This window comes from Ictidomys tridecemlineatus, chromosome 4, assembly GCF_052094955.1.
Source record: "Ictidomys tridecemlineatus isolate mIctTri1 chromosome 4, mIctTri1.hap1, whole genome shotgun sequence".
NCBI lineage: Eukaryota > Metazoa > Chordata > Mammalia > Rodentia > Sciuridae > Ictidomys > Ictidomys tridecemlineatus.
Window position 1 is genome coordinate 86,134,476 of NC_135480.1, and position 12,615 is coordinate 86,147,090.

General features: G+C 36.8%; 1 protein-coding gene across 4 annotated transcripts in view; it reads left to right on the plus strand.

Moving 5' to 3' along the window:
- Arhgap42 (Rho GTPase activating protein 42) overlaps nt 1-12,615 on the plus strand; it is a 256,075-nt gene that overhangs the window by 208,601 nt on the left and 34,859 nt on the right. For all 4 annotated transcript variants that reach the window (XR_013437853.1, XM_078046909.1, XM_078046910.1 and 1 more), the window contains 4 exons: nt 252-352; nt 2,154-2,263; nt 3,529-3,607; nt 4,985-5,024. Coding sequence is in view for 3 of the 4 variants with exons in the window: in XM_078046909.1 (XP_077903035.1) it covers nt 252-352; nt 2,154-2,263; nt 3,529-3,607; nt 4,985-5,024 (330 nt within the window). In the remaining variant the exon portion in view is untranslated. The remainder of the gene's footprint in view (nt 1-251; nt 353-2,153; nt 2,264-3,528; nt 3,608-4,984; nt 5,025-12,615) is intronic.

A 12,615-nucleotide genomic window follows, 5' to 3' on the forward strand; every position in this document is an offset into this window, starting at 1 on the left:
CAGATAAGACAGCTCAGTTCAGATCTAAACCTGCCCTTGAGCTTGCAGAGCCAGTGTGGGAGCTCCAGGAAAGCCGAATTGTTTGCTTCCTATATGCGGTACCCTCTCCCACTCTTCTTTTACTGGCCTTTTTCACAGTAAATATCCCAGCCTTCCGTGGTGTAAGGAGATGACTTAATTGTGTGTCAGTGTACAAACTTAGATTCAAAGCATTTGTTAAAATTCAAAATATTTTTGTTTCCTTACATTAGGACCACTTGGCTTCACATGGACTAAACATTACTGTACTTATGATAAGGGAAGTAAAACATTTACGATGAGTGTTTCAGAAATGAAATCCAGTGGGAAAATGGTGAGTTTGTTTTGCTTTTTGTTTATTTGTTTGTTTTTTAACTAAGCTTGTTATGTAGGTAATGGAAATAAAACAACATAGACATAGGCTTGCTTTTCTAAAAACATACAAGTTTTTTAAAGTTGAAAATTCAAAAACCTTTCTCATTTTTTTTCCTCGAATTTTAGTGACCTTAATAATTTAAAAAGAGTGGGCAGAGTTTTTCTATACTTGGTCATGAAATGTTTATAAGCAGTTGAGTTAAATGTAGGGGTCCTTCAATAGATTATCAAGGTGTCATCTCGTGTCCCTGGCAGCAGAGTTATTGGTCTGCACTGCCGGTTGGCTAACAGCCCAGGAAGGGACTGTCAGTGACTGAACCAGGCTGGAGGATTCTGCATTTTTCCCTCCGTGGCTCCTGCAGAGGCTACATGTGCACTTGACTGTCCTTACCTCTTTTGCACTGTTTACTGTTTACCAAAATGCTGGCCAAGGAGTTTCTCAGAAGAAACCAACTGATGCTCATTTATCCCTAAAGTAATTTGGTCCCTGAATGTCTTGCATGGCTAGTCAACAGTATAGGACATTGTATACTTTATTTGAGGAAATGTTGTAGAGAGCTTTATCTCATACAGTACTTGTGAGTTAACAGATGAATATGGCAAATAGTTAAACTTGTGAATTACATCATTAGGCCATGATCTAAGAATCCTGGGGCTGAGAGTTATCCTAAAGATAATTTTGTCTTATTTTAACAGATCAGGAAAGTTTTTAGAAAGAAGTGACTCACCCAGCTAATTTCTAGTATAGATCATGGCAGAGGTAAATGTTGATCTAAGTTAGACACATATTCAAATATGTCAGCCGAAACTTATTGTGCTTGGGCATTCACTGGAGTCTAATAATTCAAACTGAAAGATGTAAAATAAAGGAGAAAATACCAGAGAAAAAGGAACCCTGAATCACTGTCACCATGAGAAGTTACTCAGTGCCATAATCACAGTTAGTTTCTGTTCTCTAGCATAACGATTGCCAGAAATTCAACATAGGTGACTATTGGGCAGTTAATGCAAATAGATCAAGCCAAAGTCTGTTCATAAATCTGATATTTATAACCAAAGACAGAATTAACTAGACACTGGATAAACGTTCCCCTTGGAAAAGATTGGCATCCCAGGCACAGAAGAGCTTTCCTATGCGTTGGGCCCAGGTTTGGTCCCTTTCAAAGAGTTTCTGATTTAGTAGTAGAGTACGGTTGGTTACCAGCAAAGCAATCATGTGGATGTATGCTGCAGTAGTGGTATAGTAAGTGTGTGCTGTAACTTTATTGTTTTGGTAGCTCTTCTGTGACTTTGAGCTAGCTGTCATTTTATAAAGTAAGACTCTAAAATAAAGATGTGCTCACCTGATACTAATCTCTTGGCAATCTAAGGAATTTTGATTAAGAACAACAGTGTTCTATCTGAACATTCTCCATATACAACTATGATGTTACAATAACTGTAATTTCATACCTTTTTGAAACCCAAAGTCCTAAGGATATTGTACAGTATAACAACATTATAAGTAAATGTGCTGCAAGGTACTGGACAGGCCTGTCACAAAATTCTTTGAAATAAAACATCAATGTGCAATTAATTAATAAATGGTTTGATATATTATAATTGGGCAGCCAACATTAGGGAGGAATAAAAGTATGATTATGACCTTTATGCATAACTTATATTGTTAAGCTAACATCTTAATCTGGCTACTTTACCATGTACTTAATGTATTTTAGTTCACTTGGTCCTGTAATAATGTGGTGCTCCTCTTGTTTCAGAATGGCCTTGTTACTAGTTCACCAGAAATGTTTAAGTTAAAATCTTGTATCCGACGAAAGACAGACTCAATTGATAAACGATTCTGCTTTGACATTGAAGTAGTTGAAAGGTTTGAATTTTGCTTTTTACTTTTTTTTGGTTGGTTTTTTAATTAATATTTTGATTTATATATGACAGTGGGATGCATTACAATTCATGTTACACATATAGAGCACAAATTTTTTTTTATCTCTGGTTGTATACAAAGTATATTCACACAAATTCATATCTTACTACATGTACTTCAGATATTGATGTTCATCACATTCCACCATCATTTCTAACCCATGCTCCCTTCCTTCCCCTCCCACCCCTTTGCTCTATCTAGAGTTTGCCTATTCCTCCCATGCTCTCCCTCTCTACCCCACTATGAATTAGCCTCCTTGTATCAAAGAAAATATTTGGCATTTGTCTTTTGGGGATTGACTACCTTCACTTAGCATTATCTTCTCTAACTCCATCCATTTACCTGCAAAGCCATGATTTTATTCTCTTTTATTGCTGAGTAATATTATATTGTTTATATATGCCACATTTTTTATCCATTCATCTATTGAAGGGCATCTAGGTTGATTCCATAGTTTAGCTATTGTGAATTATGCTACTATAAACATTGATGTGTCTGTGTCCCTATAGTATGCTGTTTTTAAGTCTTTGGGTATAAACCAAGGAGAGGGATAGCTAGGTCAAATGGTTTTTCCATTCCCAATTTTCCAAAGAATCTCCATACTGCTTTCCATATTGGTTGCACCAATTTGCGGTCCCACCAACAATGTATGAGTGTACCTTTTCCCCCCACATCCTCACCAGCACTTATTGTTGTTTGTATTCTTGAATAGCTGCCATTCTGACTGGAGTGAGATGAAATCTTAGAGTAGTTTTGATTTGCATTTCTCTAATTTCTAGAGATGTTGAACATTTTTTCATATGTTTGTTGATTGATTGTATATCCTTTTCTGAAAAGTGTCTCTCAGTTCCTTGGCCCATTTATTGATTGGGTTTTTTGTTTTTTTGGTATTAAGGTTTTTGAGTGTTTATATATCCTAAAGATTAGTGTTCTAGCTGATGTGCTTGTGGTAAAGATTTTCTCCCATTCTGTAGGCTCTCTATTCACCTCACTGATTGTTTCTTTTGCTAAGAAGAAGCTTTTGAGTTTGAATCCATCCCGTTTATTGATTCTTGCAAACCTTTTATTTTTTTATTCTAGCTTTTCTCTCTCTTCTTTTTACTCTTCAAAATGTAATACCTTTATTGTTAAGTAAGAATTTGAACATTAGCAAATGTATAAAGACGTAACAGGAATAAATGTATATATAAAGTGTCTTTTTTTGGCAGGCATGGGATCATTACATTACAGGCCTTTTCTGAAGCTAATAGGAAGCTTTGGCTTGAAGCCATGGATGGGAAGGAACCGGTAAGAATTTGACTCATTCTATAATTTAGGTTTTATTATTTTAACATTTCACAGTGCATCTGAAATTTTTTTCATGTGTCTATTGGACAATTGAAAATATGGAAATTGTTAGAAGAGTGGCAACTTGCACTGTGTTCCTAGTGTTGACTCAGTAACCAGCTCATCACTCCAACCTTCCATCTTGCCTTTCAGGGACCTTCTAGGAATAATTTAAAACCCAAAAATTACTTTAAAAATATTTATAATCATTAATTGGGCTGCACTCATACTATTTTATACAATTAATAATTAGTGTACGCCCAATTGTTGCAAGACCTGAGTTAGGCATTGCGATCAGAGAAAAGAACAGGATTCAGAGTCAGTCCATTTGTAAAGAAGTATAATTTGGTAAAACTGTCTGAGCCAGGATATATCCTCTGCCATGCATATCCTTGTTTTCTGTTATTTGACACTGATGTGATAATTTACTTACAAGTATAGAGAGGCTTATATAAAAAAGAATTGGGTCGTTCATCACTTAATTTTCTTGGTGAACACTGTTAATAGCTCTGTAGAAGGTGAGCACACAGAGTGAACAGGAAGTGCCTTCCTGTCACTTGAGACCCTTCCTGAGATAGCAGAGAACCTGCCCACAATGCTGAGTAAAGTGCTTCTGTGGCAGCCGTGATATCACAATAGGTTCTGCAGACTCAGTGGCCTCCCTCACATGGCGCCAGCCCCGTGATAGGGTGAGCACAGAGGTCATGACTCAGCCTTTGGCAAAATCACATAGTCACTTGAAGGACTCATTTTAGGTCTGCTGAATTTAATAATTATAATAAAAAAATTGGGATTCTGCATCTATTCTTAACTGTTTTCTATCTCAATTTTATTATATTTTACTAAAACGTTACTGATAGGTTCCTTTTTTTTTCTTTTAATGTGGCTCTTTACCACAATGGTTGAGGAGCCCTTACCTACAGCAAATTTAGGGGACAGTTTGTGAGCTCAGCAAGTACAAGTTTCCATTATGCACATTGAGAACCAGGTACTAAGCAGATGGTCTGAGGAAGGAACAGTCAGGTGACAGGTGTGTGAGACACTTCCTGAAGAAGGTATATTATGCATCACACTGGGGAAAAGAATGAGAAGCATAAAGTGGTAAAGCTTAGCCAAGGGCAGGACTGCCAGGATGGAAAGGTGTGGGAAGCCACACTGGCCTCACCGCGAGGAGTGGGTCTGTTGACAAGGTAAGCAGATGGCGCTGTGGACACAGCAGTTATAGGCCTTGAAGTCAAGGTACCTCCTTTGTGTCTTTGTGTGCAAACATCATCTTGCCAATCTTTCTGTGCTGGGTCATTAACTGCAAGTAACTTATTGACATCCTTTGTTTTTTAGATTTATACCCTGCCTGCCATTATTAGCAAGAAAGAAGAAAGTAAGTCTTTTTTTTTTTTTCTCCCTCCAAAACCTTTTATTTGTATGAACAGTTGCTGGCTCTTGACTTAGCTGTGAGATTATATAGAAAGAGCAGAGACCTTATATATTTGAGTTCAAAAAACATTTTCTCTATTAGTCAGAAATAATTCTACTTTCAAGCTTACCCTTTGAAGTAAGCTGAAAATAAAACCAGAGACACATTTCCTGACAGATGGATGAGAAAACAGAAGGAACATTCTCAATTCTAGAGTTGAGTTTTGCTGATGAGGTACTTTCGCCTTATTCCATTCTCCCAATCAGGCCTGAAGGAAAACCTAATTGTTTATGGTAAAGTTGTCAGCTAGCCACCGTGCAGGCTGTAGAAGTAAAGTAAGATTAGGCATCTTTCCCTCTGCCCTGGGATCACTGGTGGTTCTTTTTAACATTGGTTAAAGAGGCTAGGCCATGCCTAAGGTCATAGAAGAGGCTTGTTTGGAGGGATCCGTAGTGAGCACAGGGTCACCAGCGGGTGGCAGACAGCATTCTGGACATCTCTAATTCAAACAGCCACAGGTCTAAAGATTCCCAAACTCAGCACCCATGTAGGCCCAGGGGAGGGCTGAGATGCTGCCTTTTTAATATGTGTTCATGTAAGTCATTCAAACAATGACTTAAATTTTTATCACACAAGTGTTATGTGATATTAGGTATTAACTCTGGGGAAATATTCTCCCATACTATTGATCTGATGGTGCAGCAATTTTGAAATCTTGAATCAAAGAAGTTTCCTATGATAAAACCATAAACTACACCCTTATTTCAGTTAATACAATTAAGTTTTATTTCTTTGGCTTTTGTTACTTATTTACATGCTCTGTCTTGCCCCTGAAAGAGATTTGAGGCTGTTAATATTCAGTTTTTGTTTTTGTATTTTCTGCTGTTGGTGGTGCTGATTTGTTGGGGGTGGGGGTGTTGCTTGCTTGTTTGATTTTTACAGCAGTTAGAGGCTTCTTTATCTTATTTTCCCTGCCTCACTTTTCTAGAAATACAAGAATTAATACATGAGTGTTTTTCACCATTTTTAGGAGATAATATATATGTAGGAAATCATGTTTTTTCCTAGTATTATTTCTGAATCACTAGGATCAACTCATTCTTTAAAAATAGTTTGTGTGTTGTTCATCATGTCCTGAGCTTCTTTAATCATCTGCCACCTTCTGCCATCTCTTATCCTTGATTAGGGTATTTTCATACGTGCTTTAAAATTTTTTGTTTCAGTTCAAAATTATATTCTAGTGATTGTGAAACTCTCAAACCTCTTAAGTCTTAATTAAGCCATGTGAGCTCATTGAAGTATGGCTATTGAGCAGTTCATGGCTTCTTTTCACCGTTCTACTTCCTCTCTACATGTCACCTTATGTTTAAGACTGACTGTCCCTTTTTGGTACTCAACTCTCCCACAAGTGTCATAGACTCCATAATTGGTACTTGAAGCCAATCTCTACCTTGATTCATAGGCCAGCTTGAGAAGTGCTTGTTTATAGCCTCAATAATTCAGATGGATTCTGCTTATACTAAAATATTCTTGTTATCCTTTGGAAACTCAGGGATTTTTTTTGTGATATGTATTTGTATTTTTGAACTGCTAAAAATAATAATGATGTTTTATACAATAAACCATGAAACTCAACTACAAGTTTGTTTTGAATGCCAATCATTCAAAGTGGTCATGACAGCTATGCTTTCCATGAGAACCCTAAAAACAACAGAGTAAGAACTATCTTGTGTCCTAAAATAGCCATACTGTGAATGGCACAGAGAGCACATGCCATGGAATGAAGATTGAATCTAGGCTAGAGTGCCGGTAGAGTCATGAGAATCCTTAGAAGCCTAATATGAAAAAGTCTCTGTGCCTTGTGGTTACTCATAATTCATCATTTTCAGAATATAGGTACTAGAGATAAGACTTTATCACTGGGTACCTTTTATGTAAAACACCAAAGTACTGGCCAGTTATAGGATATTAAATCCACAAATGTCCTTTGGGCTATATGATAGACTACAGTGTACTTTTCTTAAAATTGTTAGACTTTGGGAATTAATTCATTTCAAGGTATAACATGTGTTATCAATATTCAAGAGATGCTATTCATCTAAGATTAGAACTAGCACTGAGCATGGTGGTGCCCACCTGTAATTCTAGCTACTCTGGAGGCTGAGGCAATAGAATTGCAAGTGTGAGGCCAGCCTGGGCAACTTAGGGAGACTGTCTCAAAATAAAAAATGAAAAGGGCTGGGAATGTAGCTCAGTAGTAGAGAACCTTTAGGTTCTCTACTATCCCTAGGACCAAAAAAAAAAAAAAAAAAAAGAGTTAACATCTCAAACCATGCTGTTGGGGATAGATTGAACCCAGGACCTTATGCATGCTATGCAAGCACTCTACCAACTGAGCTATATCCCCAGCCTGTTGAGGATATTTTGTTAAAAAAAAAAATAGCTCACCAGTCATTCTTCGTAATTATGCTATTTGAACTCATTTTTCAAGGAAACAAAGCATCTTTCTTGACATACTTTTCAAGACTTCCCTCTTGGAACTGGTCTTTATAATGTCAAAGTCACTTAGTATTTTTTCTAGGTTTTCTTTCTATATCCTTCTTTCCTGGTGCCATGAGCCTTGTACCCACTCAAACATGAGTTTTGTATGATGGTTTTTTAACTAGTACTTTACCCCTAGGTTCTTTCACAAAGTGACTATTTGTGAAAGAAAAAGTACTTAGATCTCATTCTTTTATAAATAATCAATTTAATCATAGCTCATTGTGCACCTGCTTTATTCCAGGTATTGTGAATAAGATTAAGGAAGTCCTTTTTACTCTGTGTCTGCTAATAAGAGTCACTATTTAGGCATGTAACAGAAAAGTCACCTAGAGTTCAGTTCTCATACGGAATTGAAGAGATTGGAGCAGAAGGCAATTTTAAAATTTCTGAACAACTCTAAATTTTGGCTACCGTTCAGTGACTTTGGTTATGTGTGTCTACTGGCTATATTCTATATATTCAACATTAAAGAGAAAAATTAAGCTTGTTCTTCTTGTTGTAGGCAGTTGAAATCTCTTGCAGCTTTCTACTGCTGTTTGGTTCATTTCTGAAAGTTCTCAAACATCCTAGGTAACATAGCCCTTCGTCTAATCCTCCCCTAGACCTTTGATCTAACACAGCTTTGTTTCCCTCAAAGAGACTCATGGCTCTGGTGCTCTTCATGGGCAGACCAAGATGAGAGAACAATCTGGGCCTGTGTTGTAGAGTTCTACCTGTTTATCCTTTAAGAAGAAGGAAGAAGGTCCCCGTGGGCCCTGTGAATACCCATGAATGTACTCATATGACATTAGAGGACTATATCCTAATCTGAAATGGCATATTACAAAAGTGAATTATAAATTAAATTCAAGTGTTGCTTTGTTTTGTCAGCCCTGAGAATGTACTGTAAGGCCAAGTAGATTACATCTGTAAAAGACTTGCTGGGTTTTGAATGAGCAGGAAATCGAAAATACAAGGACTTTTGCTTTGTTAGCTCTATTCTTTTTCTTTTCCTCATGGCTGTTTGAATTCTGTTGAGATTAATAGCTTTTGTGCTGCAAAACTGCCTTATGGAAACTTTCTTTGAGTTTCAATAAAAGCTTTAGCCCTGAAGAGTTTCCGGAGGGAAAATATGTTTAAACTTAACTTTTGATTGAATAAATTAAGTTCATTAAGTTAGTCTGTCTTTGGCTTCTATCCCTGGAGGCCAAATACCATTCATATTATAGGATTTAAATTCCTAGGAGTTTGGTAGTAGCTGAATTCAGAGAGTCCCTCTGGTCTTCTCTAAAACAGGGAAATACAGGGTTGGGGTCCAGGCTAAACCTAGAAAGGAATTCACAAAAGTATCTTCTGAGAGCTGATAAACTTGAATCCTCATAGAAGATATCAGAGAAGCCACTTAAGCAGGCCTGATACAAACAATTAACTGTCAAACCATCTGTAAATAAGCATAATTAGTTGCCTGCTCTGCACTAGGCACTGAGCCCTGAACTAGCAATGCATATTTCTGCTGTGTAGGGAGCTCCCCTATTTCTCCATATTGGCAGCAGGAGTGCCTTATCTTCCACTGAAAGACAATTATGACAATGTTTTTCCATTTTTAATGGTACAAACTGATTTAGTTATACCTCTTTCCATGAACATCTCATGAACACTGAAGAGTAAACAGTTCATTTTTCTTTCTTAGGCTATAGAAAACCTGTTTAGTTGAATTCTCATTAATAATATATTAAGTGTAGTAATTCCTTCATGGCTTTGAAAAATTGCTCATTTTCCATTGCAGTTTAATTTGCCTCTTTCTTTCCTAATAAATGACACTCCTTGTGATTACCTCTTCTTTAAATTTTTTAATATATTTATTTATTTGTTCTAATTAGTTATACATGACGGCAGAATGCACTTTGAGTCATGGAGCACAATTTTTCACTTGTTGTACACAAAGTAAAGTCACACCATTTGTGCAATCATATATTCACCTAGAGTAATGATATCCATCTCATTCCACCATTTTTCCTGACTCCATAGCCCCCCTCCTGTCTCTCCCCATTGCCTGATCCAAAGTTCCTCCACTCATCCCACCCGCCATCTTCCCCCACCCCCATCCAACCATTACGGACAGCACCCAGCATCCACTTATCAGAGAAAACATTCAGCCTTTGGATTTTGGGGATTGGCTTACTTCACTTGACGTGATATTCTCCAACTCCATCCATTTATCTGCAAATGCCATATTTTTTCTCTTTTAATGCTGAGTAATATTCCATTGTGCATATATACCACAGTTTCTTTATCCATTCATTTATTGAAGGGCATCTAGGTTGGTTCCACAGTTTAGCTATTGTGAATTGTACTGCTATAAACATTTATGTGGCTATGTGACTACCTTTTACATCAAGTCATCAGGACACAAACCAAATCATGTTGTCCTCTTCTCAGATTTCACCAGAAAATTCTGGTACTCAAATGGAGGAACTATTGAATAGTCCTCTGCAAAGAATCCACAAATAGGTGCTGCCAGCTCTTGTTCTATAATTTGTTATGTGAATCAACATCAAAGAAGTCCCAGAAAAAATGGATATTTTCCAGTTAAGGAAGGCAAAACTAATGGTGTAGGATTGGCTTTATTTACTGCTACAGGGAATTACTTAAGATTTTTATAGTTAAATTAGAACTGCCTGTGTTAGGCTATGGTAACAGATGATCCTCAGATCTGAGAGACTTGGAAAGTAAAGGCTCATTTCTTATTCATAGTACCCATCCACATAGGTCAACAACAGCTGTCTCATAGTTTTCACTCTGCAACTCACATTGATATTGTGACCTCCTTCTCTGTTATTGCAGATCCTGAGCCAGCAAAATAAGAAATGGCAAGCTATCTCTTGGCTCTGAGGGTCTGCTGGGTAGTGACACATCACTTCTATTCTTATTTCATTGGATAGTATATGTCAAATGCCCATGCCTGTCTTTAAGGATGCTGAGAAATAAAATCTTCCTGCAGGAAGAGGTAACAGAGATGAGTGAGCAGTAATCCCACTTTGCTATGGTCTGTTCAGTCCCAGCAAAATGTGCTCATTGTAGATTTATTGAACTATAATGAACACAGAAGTACATTTCTTAATATCTAGTTTATCTTTAGTGGCCACCAAGGCACACATGGCCTCACCATTTTATGCTTGAGCTATGTCTGTTAAAGAAATAAATCCTTGCTCTGGCCCCAAATTAAAAAAAAAAAAAAAGTAATGTAATATGCTTCTTTGAAAAATAGTGTTCCTGGTTGATATCCCTAAAGCTCTAGTGATTTCAGCCATGCCAAATAAAGTGTGTCATTTTCTTTAATGCAGGAAGTGTGATTGTTATTTTTTATTTGTTCTTTTTAGTTGTACATGACAGTTGAATCTATTTTGACATAATGAGACAAGTATGGAATATATCCTGTTCTCATTTGTTTTAATTCAGATCCCAGTACCTCTCCTTCCCCCTTCCCTTCCCTGACCCCTTACTCCCTTCCCTCTATTTATACCATTTACAGAGTTACTGTTTTAAAATTACTTATGGATATAAATGATGGTGAGATTCATGCTAAGTGAAATAAGGCATGTGTTAATCATCAAATGTTTCTATGCAGGCATTTAGCCAACACTCCATTAGCACTTACTATATTTGAAGCACTATTCTTGGAGCTTTGCAGATATTAATTTATTTCATCCTTAAACATCCCTATAAGGAAGAGATAGTTGTTATTCTCATTTTATAGATCAGGAAACTAAGGCACAAAGAGGTTAAAGCCATTCCCAGTAACACAGTTTTTTAGTGGGAGAGTAACTTGGGTCTCTCTCTCTCTTTAGAAGTAGTGGGTTCATTCATCATTTCTCTTTGGCAGTGATGTGTGGACAGGAGCAAAGGGAGAAGGAAACTGGCACTCCTTTGGCTTGCTCCTCTGTTACGTGTTCTTCAGTACTTCATCTGGTTTAGTCTTCATCCTACTGTGACTCTTCACATGTTTAGTCACTTCCTTTTTTTAAAAAAAAATATTTATTTTTTAGTTGTAGTTGGACATAATACCTTTATTTTATTTATTTATATTTATGTGGTGGTGAGGATCGAACCCAGGGCCTTGCACATGCTAGGCAAAGTGCTCTTACCGCTGAGCCATAACCCCAAACCCTCACTTTCTTATTTTACACAATGAAAGCACCAAGTTCATAGAGGTTATAGGCACCTCCCATCCACACATCAGAAATAGTGAAGTGAAGACCAACCCTAAGTGGCTTGGCTCGAAACCCAGCTGGACCCTGTGTCTGCATCATGGGACTATGCTCTTTGAGCCAGTCAAATAATGGTCAGAGGCAACAGACAAACATGCATGGTTATTTTTGCCAACACAGTGTATTTTGTCTTTTTCCACATCTCTGAACTGACTGGTAATGTTGTGTTTACTCATGTAAAAGACGCTAAGTGTAGGATTTACCTATTCACCAGGGCAACAGCACCTTTAGAATGATTTTGCAAAAAAACCAACTGACTATAAAAGTTCTATTCTATTCTACATAGTGAGCCTGTTATATTGGTTTATTAGAATGAGGTATGGCTGCTCAAAAATGTCTTTATACCTTTGAGAAATAGTCTTGTTTTTGATTATTTTTCTCAAAATGAATATTTTAAAAAGAAATTCTAATTTTTATATATTATGACTCTTTTCATTAATTTTGCCAGTCAATTTTTATTGAAAAATTTTAAAAGTCTCCTCTTCCTCTTAATATATCTCGCATGGCCATTTATTCATGTATTTTGAGTTCACATGGAGCGCCCACTAAGCTCTGTTCTCATAACCTAGGATGCTAGGGACAAAGAAATACACACACCAGTTCCTCTTGATAGCCATGCACATTTTAATTTTAGGTAATTTTATTTCTAGAGTACTATAGTATTTTTAAAGTGCTAAATAGATTTATTTGCAATGATTCTAAAGTCTGGTGAATATAAAAGACAATTTGAACCTTCCACCCTCTTATTCTTATCAACAGTTTGC